At 50.4% G+C, this 19,717-nt stretch overlaps 1 protein-coding gene across 6 annotated transcripts in view; it reads left to right on the top strand.

Moving 5' to 3' along the window:
• Positions 1-19,717, top strand: part of LOC147120730 (tensin-1-like) — a 303,214-nt gene that overhangs the window by 52,498 nt on the left and 230,999 nt on the right. For all 6 annotated transcript variants that reach the window (XM_085986962.1, XM_085986961.1, XM_085986958.1 and 3 more), the window contains exon 10: positions 9,096-9,161. In XM_085986962.1, coding sequence (XP_085843088.1) covers positions 9,096-9,161 — 66 coding nt within the window. The remainder of the gene's footprint in view (positions 1-9,095; positions 9,162-19,717) is intronic.

Raw genomic sequence — 19,717 nt, forward strand, 5'->3', positions numbered from 1 at the left:
GACCTTGGAGTGGCCGGCTGCTGCCTGCTCCAACTCTGGCTGGGCGGCAGCAGTGTGTCCAGCAGCTCCTGGCAGCTGCAATGGCGGAGTGGCAGTGTCGGCTGCAGGAATGGTGGCAACCTGGCAGATCGCAGGTGCTCGCTGGTCGCCTGACACATTGGCACTCGCACGGGCCAGCACTGCAGCATGCGCAGCAAACAGCTGAAGGACAGACTGCTGGGCTGCTGCTGCGCGGCGAGTGCCCTGGCGATGCCTGGCTGATCCAGCGAGGGTGGCAGCAGTTAGTGCCCGTGTGGCCCTGGTCTGTGTCCGCATCACACCAGCCAGTGAATGGACGGCACGACTGAGCACTTGGCTAGAAGCCGACTGTGCTGCCGCGATGTCCTGCAGACTCCTGGCCTGTGCTGCACTGAATTGTTCCAGACTCCTGGCCTGTGCTGCACTGAATTGTTGCAGACTCCTGGCCTGTGCTGCCCTGAATTGTTCCAGACTCCTGGCCTGTGCTGCACTGAATTGTTCCAGACTCCTGGCCTGTGCTGCACTGAATTGTTGCAGACTCCTGGCCTGTGCTGCATTGAATTGTTCCAGACTCCTGGCCTGTGCTGCACTGAATTGTTGCAGACTCCTGGCCTGTGCTGCCCCGAATTCCTGGACACTCCTTGCCAGTGACTCTATGGAGTCAGGCACCCTTCCCACTGCAGCCATGAGCTCAGTGTGCCTGCGCTCAGCCTGGACGGCCATTTCCTCTAGGAGGCGCACCTCCTCTGCGCTCACCGTCGCAGGACTGGAGGCCGCACTCACCCTCTGGGGAGAAGTCCGCCGAGCTTCCCCACCCCTCCCGCGTTGCTGCAGGCCGCTGGGCCTCGGAGCTTCACTCTCCTCCGACCCTTCCCCCCGGCTCCCCTCCAGGGAAGGCGTGTCCCCTACATCGCCATGGGCTGGCACGGCTGAGGGTGGCACTGATGGGCTGGCTTCCTCTTCCTCCTCCTCATCTTCCGAAGGGCTGACAGTGGCAGCTTGAGGGCCCGCCTCCTCACCTGGCGATTCACCATCTGAAAGCAGGAAGGCACAAGAGTAGCTTTAGAGTGAGGACAGGGCGGCAGCGAGGGAGGCATGAGTGGTGCCATTCACCGCATTGGTCGGACAGTGGCAAAGGATGCTGATCTGATGCGCAAGTGGAACGAGAGAGGTCCAAAAGGTGATGCCCTTACCATTGGTGCCCAGAACAGGGTCGGCATCTCCAGTGGCGACGGGGCCAATCAGCCGGCCTCCCATAATGCGCTCCACACGCTGGTCGAGGTCGGAGAGCTCTTTGAGGTCAGGAACTGTCTCAGTTTGGTTGCGCCGGTTGTGCGCAACCTTGGCCTGCAAGAGAAAGGACGGCCTCTAAGTACAGTGTGTAGCCCTGATCTTGTCTGCACTGCCTCCCATGGTCGAATAGCTTGGACAGTGTGTAGCCCTGATCTTGTCTGCAATGCCTCCCATGGTCGAATAGCTTGGACAGTGTGTAGCCCTGATCTTGTCTGCAATGCCTCCCATGGTCGAATAGCTTGGACAGTGTGTAAAGTGCTGAATGTGCAATTGATTTTCATGCCAGGCCCATAGCTGCTGGATGAGGGCTGGCCATTAGGGCTTTCAGGTCCCTTTGCCCATAATGTGAGGTGCACATGCAAGGATGAGGAGGACACTGGAAAGGGTACTCACCCTGACAATCCGAGTGAGGTCGTTGAACTTCTTCCGGCATTGCACAGGAGTCCTGGCAACCACGCTGTTGGAAGACACCCTGTTGGACACCTCCCTCCAGGCTTTCCAGTAGGCGCTGGGCAGCGGCCTTTTGCCCCCTTCTGGGTACAAAACATGGCCACTGCGCCAACCAGCAGCCTCAGGTCACCATCACTGAAGCACTGCGCTCTCTCCCTGGCCTTCTCCATAGTCCTGGGCGTTGTACAGGTGAAGCTGAAGTGGTCAGGCCTAGGTTGAGGGCTGCAGTGTGCAGGGCGTGGCAGGCAAACAAATCCACCCTCCCCCTTTAAGCGATGACTGGCGCCAGAGTGTCTGCCGTCAATCAAGAACTCGCCGCACCTGCGCTGCGCCCGGCCTCGGGGGTATCGCTCAGCACCGCCGGCTTAGCGCCTAAAGACAGTCGTGCATCGCCTGTTTTTGCGCAGCAGCAACCTCTTGGGGCGATGCAACTGAATATCGGCGAATGGGGCGCGACTTTGCGCCGGGCGCAAACTTTAGCGGCCGTCCGACTTTACCGCCCCAAAAGTGGCTATACTGAATTTCTAGGCCAATGTCTCTCAATGTCTCTTAATCGCTCCTGCTTTCTATCCAATCACTGACCTTCCCTTATGTCCTTCCATCCCCTCCCCCTTTTCCCAGCCCCTAAACCTGCTTTCCATTTCCTGCTTTTTTCCAGTTCTGACGAAGGATCATCGACCTGAAACGTTGGCCCCGATTTTCGGGCAGCTGTCGGGCGGCATTTCATGCGGCCATGGTCCAAAAATCGCGGCAAAAGCGGGTCGGGACCCCCCCCCGCCTGATTCCCCGCCCCATCCGACTTTCAGACCGCCGTTTCCACGCGCCCCGCTTCAGTCCTGCCCGCCGCTGGCGGGACTGCTCGTCGGAGCACTAATCACCAATGATCACCTTGTTAAGGACGATTTTCCCGTGCCGTTGCGACTTTGGGGCTTTCCCCACCTAAAACCCGTCTGCGGGGAACCCCGCCGATGAGAGCTGGCGCGAAAACAGCTGGCTTGCTTGCTTGCAGCAGCAGGTCGCTGAGGGCTGAAGAGATTTAAAGAGGCAGCATTTGCAGGCTGCAGGACCTTGTTGATCAAGGCTTGGGGGAACTTTTTGAAGCCTTAGGAACAGCTGCAGAAAGTTGGAGCCTCACACACTTCTTCAGTGTGAGCTCCTGGGAAGCCCCTCTCACCACCCTAACTCAGGACCTCCTCAACCGAGGCATCTGCTAGAAGCATGGGAGGCCTTTGGCACCTTCCCTTCCTGGCATTAGAGGATCTCCAACAGCAGAGGTGGCAGCAGCAGAACCAGGAACAGCAGGATGAGCACCAGGAGCACCAGGCTGCTGCTCACTCACCTGAAGCTGCACAGGCCAGAAGGGGCCAGCGCTTGGAAGTGGCTTGAGAGCACCTTGCTGCACTTTAGGGGGCCAGTGGGACCCGTTTCTGCACTGGCAGTCCTACTCAGAAGGACTTCCATGAAGATCTGGTTTCTCTGTTCAACAGATGGCCAACGCTCCTCAAGAGATGTCATTCTCTTATGAGCACTCACCATGTTTTCCGTATGCTGGCGAGTTATCTCCTCCATGGAGGTTGCCAACCTTTCCATGGTGCTGCGTTCATGCGCCAATGACTCCACAAAGGCTCTGCTCATGGTCGCTATGGACTCCTCCATTCGCTCCACACTCGCAGCGACCCTGGAGACAAAACCTGCCAGAGACTCCTGCATCTGTGCATGGAGATCCATCACCTCTTCTCTTGCGGATGGACTCAGAGGCAGAGGGTCGAGATGCAGCGCAGCTGAGCTGAGCTGGCAGAGCCCTGCACCCTCCGACGAGGACTCTCCACTGCTGTCCCTGTCTCCAGTATCTGCTGAGGCTCACTTGTCAGCTGTGAAACACCAGGTGATAACACTACTCTATGTCCTGAAGGTCCCCCCGAGGTGTGAGTGTCTGCGCTGGTGCTGGGTGCGCTTACTTCTGCTGACGCTGCACCCTCAGAGGTTGGAGCTTCCTCTGAGGAGTCTGGCTGCACAGCCTCTTCCTCCTCCACAGTGAGGACGGGGGCTCTGGATGGTACTGTGGGGGAGTAAAGGGAGGAGTTACAGATGTAATCCCAAGGTTCCTCTGGTGACTCCCAGCGAGTTGGCATCTGCTGACACCTGCATCCATGCAGCATTGGTCTCAGTTGGAGGCCTCTTCCTCCCTGAGCTAGGGAAGAGGACCTCCCTGTGGGCCCTAACCCCATCTAATAATGCCTGCAGTGAAGCCTCGTCGAATTTGAAGGCAGCTCTGGGTCTGGCACTGGCCACAGCTGCTGCAGGCTCCTCTGCCATCCTGTATGGTTCATTTGGAAGCCTTCAGAGGATGCAGTGTTTGCCATGGACCTTGAAAGCACCACGAATGATGACATCATATTGTGGGGATTTCTGACTCGATTTAGACAATTAGCAAGGCTTCCCACATGCTGGGAATTAATTGGCCAATTGAGGGAAAATTGCATGGAGCTGGCTGACACTTTTTTATGTGTGTCAGAAACCCCACATTCAGGGAAACCCGACCATTCCCCACACAAGCTGAAAATCGGGGCCGTTGACTCTGTTTCTCTCTCCACGGATGTTGCCCTGGCCTGCTGAGTTTGTCCAGCATTTTCTGTTGTTATTTCAGATTTCGCAGTATTTTGCTATCGTATCAGGAGCAGGAACCCTGGCTGATTTCCCCATTCTCTAACCCAGGGGTCACTGGGCAGTGATCAGGAGCAGGAACCCTGGCTGATTTCCCCTCTCTCTCTAACCCAGGGGTCACTGGGCAGTGATCAGGAGCAGGACCCCTGGCTGATTCCCCCTCTCTCTAACTCAGGGGTCACTGGACAGTGATCAGGAGCAGGAACCCTGGCTGATTCCCCCTCTCTCTAACCCAGGGGTCACTGGGCAGTGATCAGGAGCAGGACCCCTGGCTGATTCCCCCTCTCTCTAACTCAGGGGTCACTGGACAGTGATCAGGAGCAGGAACCCTGGCTGATTCCCCCTCTCTCTAACCCAGGGGTCACTGGACAGTGATCAGGAGCAGGAACCCTGGCTGATTCCCCCTCTCTCTAACCCAGGGGTCACTGGACAGTGATCAGGAGCAGGAACCCTGGCTGATTTCCCCTCTCTCTCTAACCCAGGGGTCACTGGACAGTGATCAGGAGCAGGAACCCTGGCTGATTTCCCCTCTCTCTAACCCAGGGGTCACTGGGCAGTGATCAGGAGCAGGAACCCTGGCTGATTTCCCCACTCTCTAACCCAGGGGTCACTGGACAATGATCAGGAGCAGGAACCCTGGCTGATTTCCCCATTCTCTAACCCAAAGGTCACTGGACAGTGATCAGGAACATAAGAACATAAGAAGTAGGAGCAGGAGTAGGCCATACGGCCCCTCGGGCCTGCTCCGCCATTCAATAGGATCATGGCTGATCCGAATCTAGACTCACGTCCACTTCCCTGCCCTCTCCCCGTAACCCCATATTCCCTTATCTGCGAGGAAACTGTCTATCTCTGTTTTAAATTTATTTAATGTCGCAGCTTCCACAGCTCTCTGGGGTAGCAAATTCCATAGATTTACTACCCTCTGAGTGAAGAAGTTTCTCCTCATCTCAGTTTTGAAAGGGCAGCCCCTTATTCTAAGATTATGCCCCCTAGTTCTAGTCTCACCCATCAGTGGAAACATCCTCACCGCATCCACCCGATCAAGCCCCCTCACAATCTTATATGTTTTGATAAGATCGCCTCTCATTCTTCTGAACTCCAATGAGTAGAGTCCCAACCTACTCAACCTTTCCTCATACGTCAACCCCCTCATCTCCGGAATCAACCGAGTGAACCTTCTCTGAAACGCCTCGAGAGCAAGTATATCTTTTCTTAAATATGGAAACCAAAACTGCACGCAGTATTCCAGGTATGGCCTCACCAATGCCCTGTATAACTGCAGCAAGACTTCCCTGTTTTTATACTCCATCCCCCTTGCAATAAAAGCCAAGATTCCATTGGCCTTCCTGATCACCTGCTGCACCTGCATACTAACCTTCAGTGTTTCATGCACCAGGACCCCCAGATCCCTTTGTACTGTAGCACTTTGCAGTTTCTCTCCATTTAGATAATAACTTGCTCTTTGATTTTTTCTGCCAAAGTGCATAACCTCACACTTTCCAACATTATATTGCATCTGCCAAACCTCTGCCCACTCACTTAGCCTGTCTATGTCCTTTTGCAGGTTTTTTATGTCCTCCTCACTCTCTGCTTTCCCTCCCATCTTTGTATCGTCGGCAAACTTGGATATGTTGCACTCGGTCCCTTCCTCCAAATCGTTAATATAGGAGCAGGAAGCCTGGCTGATTTCCCCTCTCTCTCTAACCCAGAGGTCACTGGACAGTGATCAGGAGCAGGAACCCTGGCTGATTTCCCCTCTCTCTCTAACTCAGGGGTCACTGGACAGTGATCAGGAGCAGGAACACTGGCTAATTTCCCCTCTCTCTAACCCAGGGTTACTGGACAGTGATCAGGAGCAGGAACCCTGGCTGATTTCCCCTCTCTCTAACCCAGGGGTCACTGGACAGTGATCAGGAGCAGGAACCCTGGCTGATTTCCCCTCTCTCTAACACAGGGGTCACTGGACAGTGATCAGGAGCAGGAACCCTGGCTGATTTCCCCTCTCTTTAACCCAGGGGTCACTGGACAGTGATCAGGAGCAGGAACCCTGGCTGATTTCCCCATTCTCTAACCCAGGGGTCACTGGACAGTGATCAGGAGCAGGAACCCTGGCTGATTTCCACTCTCTCTAACCCAGGGTTCACTGGACAGTGATCAGGAGCAGGAACCCTGGCTGATTTCCCCTCTCTCTAACCCAGGGGTCACTGGACAGTGATCAGGAGCAGGAACCCTGGCTGATTTCTCCACTCTTTAACCCAGGGGTCACTGGACAGTGAAAAGGAGCAGGAACCCTGGCTGATTTCCCCTCTCTCTAACCCAGGGGTCACTGGACAGTGATCAGGAGCAGGAACCCTGGCTGATTTCCCCTCTCTCTAACCCAGGGGTCACTGGACAGTGATCAGGAGCAGGAACCCGGGCTGATTTCCCCTCTCTTTAACCCAGGCGTCACTGGACAGTGATCAGGAGCAGGAACCCTGGCTGATTTCCCCTCTCTCTAACCCAGGGGTCACTGGACAGTGATCAGGAGCAGGAACCCTGGCTGATTCCCCCTCTCTCTAACCCAGGGGTCACTGAGCAGTGATCAGGAGCAGGAACCTTGGCTGATTGCCCCTCTCTCTAACCCAGGGGTCACTGAGCAGTGATCAGGAGCAGGAACCCTGGCTGATTGCCCCTCTCTCTAACCCAGGGGTCACTGGACAGTGATCAGGAGCAGGAACCCTGGCTGATTCCCCCTCTCTCTAACCCAGGGGTCACTGAGCAGTGATCAGGAGCAGGAACCTTGGCTGATTGCCCCTCTCTCTAACCCAGGGGTCACTGAGCAGTGATCAGGAGCAGGAACCCTGGCTGATTGCCCCTCTCTCTAACCCAGGGGTCACTGGACAGTGATCAGGAGCAGGAACCCTGGCTGATTTCCCCCTCTCTCTAACCCAGGGGTCACTGGGCAGTGATCAGGAGCAGGAACCCTGGCTGATTTCCCCCTCTCTCTAACCCAGGGGTCACTGGGCAGTGATCAGGAGCAGGAACCCTGGCTGATTTCCCCCTCTCTCTAACCCAGGGGTCACTGGGCAGTGATCAGGAGCAGGAACCCTGGCTGATTTCCCCCTCTCTCTAACCCAGGGGTCACTGGGCAGTGATCAGGAGCAGGAACCCTGGCTGATTTCCCCCTCTCTCTAACCCAGGGGTCACTGGACAGTGATCAGGAGCAGGAACCCTGGCTGATTTCCCCCTCTCTCTAACCCAGGGGTCACTGGGACAAATTGTTGCAGCTCCCCTGGATGCACGTATCCAACAAAGGATGGAATAGTAACCGGGCAGCCTGTGTCTTGTTATCACTAAGCCAAGCAGTCAGTTCTTGCTCTTTGATGCCTTTCAGCAGCCGAGGTGCTTTGATTACAGACCTGTTCTGTATCGAGGCCCCTGAAAGGTGTCTGGCATAAGGCGACTCCCTCTCACTATTGAGCGAGACTTGCTCTCGTCTAATTCTGTTCAAACGGCGAGTGCTGTCCCCCGGTGATGTCAGTCTGACGCACTGTTCATATAAAAAGTCAAGAAAAAGACACACGTATTACCAAGAAGGTTAAAATGAGCCAAGAGTCTCCCATTGATCACTTCGGGTTCCCTTATGGCTCAGAGACTGAGGGCAGTAGCTGCTGTGGTATTGAACCCCACACACGCACAGAGCAGGAAAGGCCCAGGCTCCATCCCCGGCCCGTGCTGAGTGAGCTGACCCCAGCTGGTGAGACAACTGGAGGTGCTACAATTGACCTCCTTGACCCCTGGGTTAGGGAAGGGAAGAATCAGCAAGGGTTTCTGCTCTTGAGCATTGTCCAGCCAAGAGGAATGTGCTTGGCTGTGATAGCCTTCCCCCACCTCGGTCTAATATAGAAACATAGAAGATAGGAGCAGGAGTAGGCCATTCGGCCCCTCGAGCCTGCTCCGCCATTCAATGCGATCATGGCTGATCATCCAAATTCAGTACCCTGTCCCTGCTTTCTCCCCATACCCCTTGATCCCTTTAGCCTCAAGAAATATATCCAACTCCTTCTTGAATATATTTAATGAATTGGCCTCAACTGCCTTCTGTGGTAGAGAATTCCACAGGTTCATCACTCTCTGGGTGAAGAAATTCCTCCGCATCTCAGTCCTAAATGGCTTACCCCTTATCCTTAGACTATGACCCCTGGTTCTGGACTCCCCGCCATCAGGAACATCCTTCCTGCATCTAGTCTGTCTAGTCCTGTCAGAATTTTCTAAGTTTCAATGAGATCCCCTCTCATTTTTCTAAACTCCAGTGAGTATAAGCCCAATCGACTCACTCTCTCCTCATACGTCATTCCTGCCATCCCAGGTATCAGTCTGGTGAATCTTCGCTGCACTCCCTCCGTGACCGTGGCGACACTCGCTGCGCAGGCTTGCACACTCGGGTAAGGCAGTGGTGGGCTCCCATCGTCCTTTGGGAACTGTAGCCCAGCGGGAGTCAGTACTATCGGGAGAGGAGGGGGGAAATTGTGACAAAGAGCAAAGAACAACGGTTGTGAATGTTTGGAATCAGCCGCTGGCTCGCTCGACCAGTCTGACAGCTTCGTGCTGTTGCTGTGTTGAAGGCATCGGCAGCTGTTTAAAGTCACTGTCTGATTAATATACATCTTTTTAATCTTTCCCCGCAGATGACAGATTCCCCGAATACTCAAAGGTCGAGTTCATTTTCTCCTTTGGTCCTGAGAAAATACAAGGTAGGCCTCAACGTCGAATATTTCTGCACCCACACACTGACCCTAACACAGAAAAACACACCCAGGGCAGGTACAGCACGGCTTACATACAGCAACAACTTGCACGTATTGAACGCCGTTAACATAGTAAAACGACCCAAGGCCATTCACAAAGGGCGCAATCAGACAAAAAACTGACACCGAGCTAAAGAAGGAGACATCAGGACAGGTGACTAAAACCTTGGTCAAATAGGTAGGTTTTAAGAAGGGCCTTCAAGGAAGAGAGACAGGGAGACAAGTTTAGGGAGGGAATTCCAGAGCTAAGGGCCCCAGGCAGCTGAAGGCACGGCCACCGATGGTGGAGCGATTATAATCGGGGATGCTCAAGAGGCCAGAATTAGAGGAGCGCAGAGATCTCGGGGGATTGTGGAGCTGGAGGAGATTTCAGAGACAGGGAGGGGCGAGACCATGGAGGAATTTGAAAACAAGGATGAGAATTTTAATATCAAGGCATTGCCGGACTGGGAGCCAATGTAGGTCAGCGAGCACAGGGGGTGATGGGTGAAAGGGACTTGGTGCGAGTTAGGATGAGCTTAAGTTTATGAAAGGTGAATGATGGGAGGGTCTTTCTCTCTCTCTCTGTCTCTCTGTCTCTCTCTCACTCTCTGTCTTTCCCTCTCTGTCTCTCTCACTCTCTCTGTCTCTCTCTCTCTCTCTCTGTCTCTCTCTCTCTCTCTCTCTCTCTGTCTCTCCCTCTCTGTCTCTCTCTCTGTCTCTCTCTCTCTCTCTCTCCGTCTCTCTGTCTCTCTCTCTGTCTCTGTCTCTGTCTCTCTCTCTCTCTCTCTCTCTCTGTCTCTCTCTCTGTCTCTCCCTCTCCGTCTCTCTCTCTGTCTCTCTCTCTCTGTCTCTCTCTCTCTGTCACTCTCTCTCTCTCTCTCTCTCTCTGTCTCTCTCTCGCTCTCTGTCTCTCTATGTCTCTCTCTCTGTCTCTCCCTGTCTCTCTCTCTCTCTCTCTCCCTGTCTCTCTCTCTCTCTCTCTCTCAATTCAATCAATTCAATTCAATTCAAATGCTTTATTGGCATGAAAGTTTACAGAGAACCATATTGCCAAAGCTTACATTGCAAAAAGGTACAGTTTTCTAACATTCTGTAGGTGTCAATCGATTTGACATTTGTTGGGTACATACAATATTACTTTTAAACAATATTAATTTTAAACATCTTTGTACTTCATTTGGTACGTTCAATATTAATTTTAAACAGTCTTAATTTTAAACAGTCCTCAGGTTGTGACATGTTGTTACATATTTGGCCCCAAGGTATGGTCTGTCTCCTTCTCCTAGGACTAATCTCAATTTTGACAGATCATCCAATTCCTTGAAATCTGGGGTTGTTTGGCTTAGCTTGTTGAATAATATGTTTCTTGATGTGTTGAATTTTTCGCATTTTAGGAGGAAATGCATTTCTGTTTCAACCTCGCCAGCCAGACATTGGTCGCATATTCTATTCTCTCTAGGCTGCCAGGATTTCTTGTATCTGCCTTTTTCAATTTCCAGTTGGTGGTCGCTTAGTCTGTACCTGGTGAGGGTCTGTCTCTGTTTTGTGTCTCTGATGGTCGTGAGGTAGTCTGCCAGTTTATATTCTCTTTTTAGGGCCCGGTAACATTCTAATCTGCTTTGGCTTTCGGTTATTTTGTTCCAATGTTCCAGGTAGGTTTCTTTGCATTTTTTAATGATTTGGTTCACTCGGATTGGTGTTTGGACGGCTGTGTTGGTCTGGGGCTGGTCAGGGTCCGGCTGAGTACTTAGTTTCAGTAGCAGCTGACTCAGGGGACTCTTTTCTGGGTTTAGCTCTTGGGTCTGAAAGGCTTTGAAATGAAGGGTGTCTGGGGAGCTAGATTTGAGGTGATTTAGGAAGTTTAGTGCTCGTTTTTGGATGTTTATTATCAGTGGGTATCTGCCTAGTTCGGCTCTGCATGCATTTGTTGGCGTTTTTCTTTGGGTGCGAAGGATGCTTCGGCAGAATTCTGCATGTAGGGCTTCTATTGTGTGTTTTTCCCATTTAGTGTAGCTTTGGTGATTTAGCGGGCCCCATACTTCACTACCGTACAGTGCAATGGGCAGGATTATGCTGTCAAATATTTTGAGCCAGATTTTGATTGGGATTTGGATGTTGTAGAATTTTCTTTTTATTGCATATAGGGCTCTTCGGGCTTTTTCTTTTAGTGCATTCACTGCTATGCTGAAGCTCCCTGATGCTGTAATAGTTAGACCAAGGTAGGTGTAGCTCATAGTGTGTCCTATAGTGGTATCACTGAGGGTAAACTGGTATTTGTTTTCCTGACATCTGGGCCTTTTTTGAAAAATCATGATGTTGGTTTTCTTTAGATTTACTGTTAGAGCCCAATTTTGGCAGTATTTGTCGAGTAGGTCTAGTTGTTGCTGTAATCCCTGTTCTGTGGGAGACAGCAGAACCAGGTCGTCCGCATAGAACAGGGATTTCACTTCTCCATCCAGGAGACGGAGACCTGGTGACTCGCTTTGCTCCAGCATGTCTGCTAATTCATTTATGTATATGTTGAACAGGGTCGGGCTCAAATTGCAGCCCTGCCGGACGCCTCTTCTCTGGGTGAAGAAATCGGTGCGTTTGTCTCCAATTTTGACCCCGCATTTGTTTTTCAGATACATTGATTTAATAAGGTCATAGACTTTGCCCCCTATTCCACACTGAAGAAGTTTATAATAGAGCCCTTCGTGCCATATAGAGTCAAAGGCTTTCTTGAAGTCGATGAAACAGGCGAATATTTTCCCATTTTTTGTTTGGTGTATATGTTTTCCAATGAGGGTGTGAAGGGTATAGATATGGTCGGCTGTGCGGTGTTTTGGAAGAAAGCCTATTTGGTTTTTTCTGAGGATATTATGTTTGTTAAGAAAATCAAGTAATCTACTATTTAGAATACTGCAGAATAACTTCCCTAGACAACTGTTGACACAGATGCCGCGGTAGTTATTTGGGTCTGATTTGTTTCCACTTTTATATATGGGGGAGATTAGTCCTTGGCACCAGATATCGGGAAAACAGCCTGAGCGTAATATGATGTTGAATAGTTTGAGTATCGCACCCTGCATCTCCATATTGCTGAACTTGAGCATTTCATTTTTGATGTTGTCTGGGCCACAGGCTTTCTTTAGGTGGAGAGATTTTGTTTTTGTGGCCAGTTCTTTCCATGTGATTGGGGAGTCTAGAGGGTTTTGGTTGTCTTTAATTGTTGCTTCTAATGTGTGGAGTTTTTCTGTGACCTGATGTTGACTTGGGTTTGTTTCGTTTATTGGGATGTCTTTGTAGAGGTTTTCAAAATGTGTTCTCCAGATGTCTCCATCTTGGATTGGTAATGCTTGCAATTGTGTTGTACTCAGGTTATTCCACATTTCCCAGAATTGTTTTGGATTGGTGGAGTTTTCAATTTCTTCGAGTATTTTGTGGGTATAGTTTTGTGTTTTGTTCCTAATGGTGTGTTTATATCTTTTGAGGGTTTCATTGTATCTAGTACGTAGGTCCGGATTGTTTGGTTGGTGATGCTTTTGGTTTGATATTTTTCTCAGGTCTTTTCTGGCATTTTTGCATTCGTGGTCAAACCATTTCTTATTTTTATTTTGTCTTTTGTGACGCTTCCTCTTCTGTTTCACAAGGTCGGCTTTTACAGCTGCCTCATGGAAGATCATATTTATATCCTCTATGGCCATGTTTACACCATCTCTGGTGATCTCGTATGGGTTTTCTTTAAATTTTGATATTTTACTTGTGAGATCAGGTGACTTTAGTGCTGTGATGAATTTTTCTCCACTGTCTGGGGCCCATCTGTATGTCTGGTTTATTTTATGGAGCTTACTGGGTTCCTTTTTTGTGTCTGTAGTTTGGGCAGAAAGTTTAAGGTACATATTTATTTGGTTATGGTCTGAGAGGGGGGATTGCTGCCTGACAGTGAATGAGTTGATATCGCAGGGGTCCAGGTCAGTGATTGTATAGTCCACCACACTAGACCCAAGAGTTGAGGAGTATGTGAGTCTCCCTAGGGAGTCCCCTCTGAACCTACCGTTAACTATGTACAGGCCTAAGGCTCGGCAGAGTTGCACTACCTCTCTCTCTCTCTGTCTCTCTCTCTCTCTCTCTCCCTGTCTCTCTCTCTCTCTCGCTCTCTGTCTCTCTCTGTCACTCTCTCTCTCGCTCTCTGTCTCTCTCTCTCTGTCTCTCTCTCTGTGCTGACAATGTATTAATCCTATGTTTGACACTCTTTGTTGACTGACCATGGGAGTAGATGAGCCCTCAGGAACAAAATTGCCACTTCACCAACTGTTGGGTTAAAAGAAACAAAATTGCTGCTAATTAACAATGGGGAATGCATCCTCTGGAAACACTGTTGCCGAGGTTACAATCATGGCTTTGTCAACAGTGAGGTATTGCTTTAGATAGTTGAGTTATGTCCTCACCGTGTGTTCATTTCGTGATGCTGTCAGATCGCCCAACCGTTGATTCCCTCACCAGATCCACCAATCGAGGAATCGCGCCAATTATCTCGGTGACCTCCTGGGCCAACATTCCTTCCTCAACCAACACCACCAAACATAGATTGACTGGCCATTCATCTCATTGCTATTTGTGGGATCTTTCTGTGCGCTAATGGCTGCTTCGTTCACCTACGTAACAGTGTTCGCACTTCAAAAGTAATCCGTTCTCTGATGCTTCCAGGCGGAGGCAGTTCTCCCAGGGAGAACGTTTTTACAAATCATGGAATGACCCCATATATCAATGAAATATTTTGAGACCTTTCCGACCTGTCGGCCGTGGCTCAGTGGGCAGCACCCTCGCCTCTGGGTCAGATGGTTGTGGGTTCAAGTCTCACTCCAGAGACCTGAGCCCAGAATCCAGGCTGACTCTCCCAGTGCAGTACTGAGGGAGAGCTGCACTGTCGGAGGTACCGTCTTTCAGGTGAGACGTTAAACCGAGACCCTGTCTGCCCTTTCAGGTGGATGTAAAAGATTCCATGGCACTATTTCGAAGTTGAGCAGGGGAGTTCTCCCCGATGTCCTGGGCAATATTTATCCCTCAATCAACTTCACTAAAACAGATAACCTGGTCATGATCACATTGCTGTTTGTGGGATCTTGCTGTGTGCAAATTGGTTGCCGGGTTTCCTACATTACAACAGTGACTATACTTCAAAAGTACTTCATTGGCTGTAAAGTGCTTTGGGACGTCCTGAGGTCATGAAAGGCGCTATATAAATGCAAGTTTTTTTTTACGTGATTTTTTCTTCAACGGCTATTGGTAATTGTCCATATCTATTCCTAACCCACACCAAGCCCTGCTCACCCATCACCCTTGTGCTCGCTGGCCTACATTGGCTCCCAGTCCACCAACACCTCAAATTTAAACAGCTTCTCTTGTGTTCAAACCCCTCCATGGCCTCGCCCCCTACCTATCTCTGTAATCTCCTCCAGTCCTACAACCCTTCGAGATCTCTGCGCTCCTCCAATTCCGGCCTCTTGCGCATCCCCATTCCCTTTGCCCCACCATTGGCGGCCTTGCCTTCATCTGCTGAGGCCCGAAGCTCTGGAATTCCCTCCGCCTTTACACCTCATCTTCCGATTAGGCACTTTACAGCCTTCCGGACTCAATATCGAGTTCAACAATTTCAGATCATTACCTCGGCTCCTATTACATTTGCTTCTGTCTTCACAAAGGAGGACACAAATAACCTCCCAAAGATGTCGGGGAACATAGGGTCTAATGAAAGGGAGGAACTGATAGAAATCAGTATTTGTAGGGAAATGGTGTTAGGGAAATTGATGGGATTGAGGGCCGATAAATCCCCAGGGCCTGATAATCTACATCCTAGGGTACTTAAGGAAGTGGCCCTAGAAATAGTAGATGCATTGCTGGTCATCTTCCAAAATTCGATAGACTCTGGAACAGTACCCATGGATTGGAGGGTAGCTAATGTAACCCCACTGTTCAAAAAGAGTGGTAGAGAGAAAACGGGGAATTACAGACCGGTAAGCCTGACATCGGTAGTGGGGAAAATGCTAGAGTCCATTATAAAGGATGTAATAGCAGAGCAATTGGAAAAAAGTGACCGGATCGGACAAAGTCAACATGGCTTTACAAAAGGTAAATCGTGCTTGACTAATCATCTGGAATTTTTTGAGGATGTAACTGGTAAAATAGATAAGGGAGAACCAGTGGATGTGGTGTATTTGGATTTTCAAAAGGCTTTCGATAAGGTCCCGCATAAGAGATTAGCGTGTAAAGTTAAGGCACATGGGATTGGGGGCAAGGTATTGACTTGGATAGAGAACTGGTTGGCAGACAGAAAGCAAAGAGTTGGAATAAATGGGTCTTTTTCCGAGTGGCAGGCAGTGACTAGTGGGGTACCGCAGGGATCGGTCCTTGGACCCCAGCTATTCACAATATATATTAATGATCTGGACGAGGGAACTAGATGTAATATCTCCAAGTTTGCAGATGACACAAAGCTGGGTGGGCGTGTGTGCTGTGAGGAGGATAGCGAGAAACTCCAGTATGATTTGGACAGGTTGGGTGATTGGGCAGAAGCATGGCAGATGCAATATAACGTGGATAAATGCAAGGTTATCCACTTTGGTGTCAAAAACAGGAAGGCAGATTATTATCTGAATGGCAATAGATTGGGAGAAGGGGAAGTGCAACGAGACCTGGGTGTTCTTGTACACCAGTCGCTGAAGGTAAGCATGCAGGTGCAGCAGGCGATTAAGAAGGCAAATGGCATGTTGGCCTTCGTAGCGAGAGGGTTCGAGTACCGGAACAAGGATGTCTTGCTGCAGTTGTACAGGGCCTTGATGAGGCCACATCTTGAGTATTGTGTGCAGTTTTGGTCACCTTATCTGAGGAAGGACGTTCTTGCCATGGAGGGAGTGCAGCGAAGATTCACCAGACTGATACCTGGGATGGCAGGAATGACGTATGAGGAGAGATTGGGTCGATTGGGCTTGCACTCGCTGGAGTTTAGAAGAATGTAAGGGGATCTCATCGAAACTTATAAAATTCTAACAGGACTAGACAGACTAGATGCAGGAAGGATGTTCCCGATGTCAGGGAGTCCAGAACCAGGGGTCACAGTCTAAGGATAAGGGGTAAGCCATTTAGGACAGAGATGAGGAGGAATTTCTTCACCCAGAGAGTGGTGAACCTGTGGAATTCTCTACCACAGAAGGCAGTAGAGGCCAATTCATTAAATATATTCAAGAAGGAGTTGGATATATTTCTTAAGGCTAAAGGATCAAGGGATATGGGGAGAAGGCAGGGACAGGGTACTGAATTTGGATGATCAGCCATGATCTCATTAAATGGCGGAGCAGGCTCGAGGGGCCGAATGGCCTACTCCTGCTCCTATCTTCTATGTTTCTATATATATATATTTTTTATCCACACCTTTGTTTTGTGCCCTTCCCCCTTTTTCTCTCTCCCACATGGCAGCTGTCTCCCATTCTGCCAGCGCGTTTCACACCTAATCTAGAGCCGTCTTTTGTCTCTCCACTAGTCCGATCACCATCTCGTCTGGTTTTGAATACCTCTGAATGTCTCTTCACTTCTCTTTTGTTCTTTCATCCCCATTTCCCAGCCCCCAAACTGGCCTTTTAATCTCTTTCATTTCCTGTGTTTTTTCAGTCCTGACGAAGGGTTCCGACCTGAAACTTTGACTCTGTTTCTCTCTCCACGGATGTTGCCTGGCCTGCTGAGTTTTTCCAGCATTTTCTGTTGTTATTTTGGATTTCCAGCATCCGCAGTATTTTGCTATCCGCCTTTACACCTCTCGTTCCTCTTTTAAGATGCTCCTTAAATCCTACCTCTTTGGCCAATCTTTTTAGTCGTCCCATCTAATATCCCCTTCTTTAACTCGCTGTCAATTTTGCTCTGAATATGCCTCTGTGAAGCACCTTGGGACATTTTACTACGTTAAAGGTGCTACATTCCCGCTAGGCCGCGCAGTCGCGCCGTGATCTAGAGGACCTGCGAAGGCCACTCAGCAGCTTTTCAATGGAAGAAACCGCACATGCGCGAAAATTTGAATGGGCCGCACAGCCGGTAAAAGGGGCCGCACACCCAAAAAACAATCAGAGGGAACATTGGTTGCAAGTTGTTGCTGTAATTGTTTGGACATGATGCACACAGCAACCACGTTAACGCTGTTCTGCCCGTGTTTTTTTGAAGGGGTTGAAGGGGAGTGGGGAAGGAGCCAGGCCATGCGATGACATGAAGTGCTCATGTTGCCGAGTTGTCAGCGGAACGCATACCACGCTTACCCAACACACCATACAGGAGCCTGCTTTCAGTCACTCAGTCTCAGCACGCTGACACAAGGAGCTAAGTGGGAGGGGAACTGATTTATGGAACTGCTATTGGTGGGAGTGTGATATCAGTTACACGGCCTGTCACCACAGCAACCTGCTCTGCAAGGCCCACAGTGGATGACTTCATCAAGGATTCCGTGTGTTCGGTTTTCAACTTTTAAGGCTAACTTCCCGCATTTTCTCTCTCCTGCCCACTTTGCACCTCAGCTCCCACTGGGGAAAGGTTTGAATCCCAGGGGACACAAGTTCGAAATGAGGAAGTGAGGAAAGAGAAGGGAAGTCAGGAGAATTGTTTCACCCCAAGGGGTTTCGAGTTTGTGGAATAAGTTCCCAGGGAAGTACATTGAAGAGGGCAGTGTATAATCGAAGGGCCAGATATGTTTCTGGGGGGGAGAAAGGATTGAGGGATATGGTGAACAGGTGGGTAGACGGGGAAGACTGCCGCAATTTGAGGGGAGTCTGAGGGATAGATTGGGAGAAGGGGAAGTGCAACGAGACCTGGGCGTCCTTGTGCACCAGTCGCTGAAGGTAAGCATGCAGGTGCAGCAGGCGGTTAAGAAGGCAAATGGTATGTTGGCCTTCGTAGCGAGAGGATTCGAGTACAGGAACAAGGATGTCTTGCTGCAGTTGTACAGGGCCTTGGTGAGACCACACCTTGAGTATTGTGTGCAGTTTTGATCGCCTTATCTGAGGAAGGATGTTCTTGCCATGGAAGGAGTGCAGCGAAGATTCACCAGGCTGACACCTGGGATGGCAGGAATGACGTATGAGGAGAGATTGGGTCGATTGGGCTTATACTCGCAGGAGTTTAGAAGAATGAGAGGGGATCTCATTGAAACTTATAAAATTCTGACAGGACCAGACAGACTAGATGCAGGAAGGATGTTCCCGATGGTCGGGGGAGTCCAGAACCAGGGGTCACAGTCTAAGGATAAGGGGTAAGCCATTTAGGACAGAGATGAGGAGGAATTTCTTCACCCAGAGAGTGGTGAACCTGTGGAATTCTCTACCACAGAAGGCAGTGGAGGCCAATTCATCAAATATATTCAAGAAAGGAGTTGGATATATTTCTTAAGGCTAAAGGGATCAAGGGATATGGGGAGAAAGCAGGGACAGGGTACTGAATTTGGATGATCAGCCATGATCTCATTAAATGGCGGAGCAGGCTCGAGGGGCCGAATGGCCTACTCCTGCTCCTATGTTTCTATGAAGGGAGGAGTCCCACAGTTTGAGGGGAGACTGAGGGAGGGGAGGAGTCCCACAGTTTGAGAGGAGACTGAGGGAGGGGAGGAGTTCCACAGTTTGAGGGGAGACTGAGGGAGGGGAGGAGTCCCACAGTTTGAGGGGAGACTGAGGGAGGGGAGGAGTTCCACAGTTTGAGGGGAGACTGAGGGAGGGGAGGTGTCCCACAGTTTGAGGGGAGACTGAGGGAGGGGAGGAGTCCCACAGTTTGAGGGGAGACTGAGGGAGGGGAGGAGTTCCACAGTTTGAGGGGAGACTGAGGGAGGGGAGGTGTCCCACAGTTTGAGGGGAGACTGAGGGAGGGGAGGAGTCCCACAGTTTGAGGGGAGACTGAGGGAGGGAAGGAGTCCCACAGTTTGAGGGGAGACTGAGGGAGGGGAGGAGTCCCACAGTTTGAGGCCCTGGGTAAGAATGAGTTTGAGTCGGGGACTGTGTGATGGCTCTTGGTTTATCACGGTGAAGACGCAGGTAGGTGGGAGAGTGAGTCAGATGGTGGATATCGAAGTTAGGAGGGATAACCGGGTAAAGTTCAGACAAGGCCTCAGCAGAGTAGGAGGAGAGACGAGGGAAATGGGAGATCGAGGTCAGAGCACGAGTCCCATCAGACAGTTGTCTATTTGCCCCGTTGGTTCCGCTCTACCTCTGGCTGGTTGTGTCCGGTGATATTGTTGAGTCACTCAGCCTAGTTTGAGAGGCCAGTGTGTAAATCCTGGGCCACAAGCACCTTTCTCTGGTTACACACAGACACTTTTAGTGTCTATAAAAAGGATGTGGAGATTATTCAGCAGATTAAAATGAAAATGATAGCGTTTTCCGCAGAGATGGCATTTGAACGAGGCTCCTCACTTTAATCAAGTGCTAGACTGGTTACAACCAGACAGATTGTCCATTTGATCCACGTTAAGCCTTTCCCAGAGCTCTGCGATACATCACTGCTGAACTGAAAAC

The sequence above is a fragment of the Somniosus microcephalus genome, chromosome 4 (genome assembly GCF_052327205.1).
Source record: "Somniosus microcephalus isolate GS21.2 chromosome 4, FLI_Smic_1.0, whole genome shotgun sequence".
Classification (NCBI taxonomy): Eukaryota; Metazoa; Chordata; class Chondrichthyes; order Squaliformes; family Somniosidae; genus Somniosus; species Somniosus microcephalus.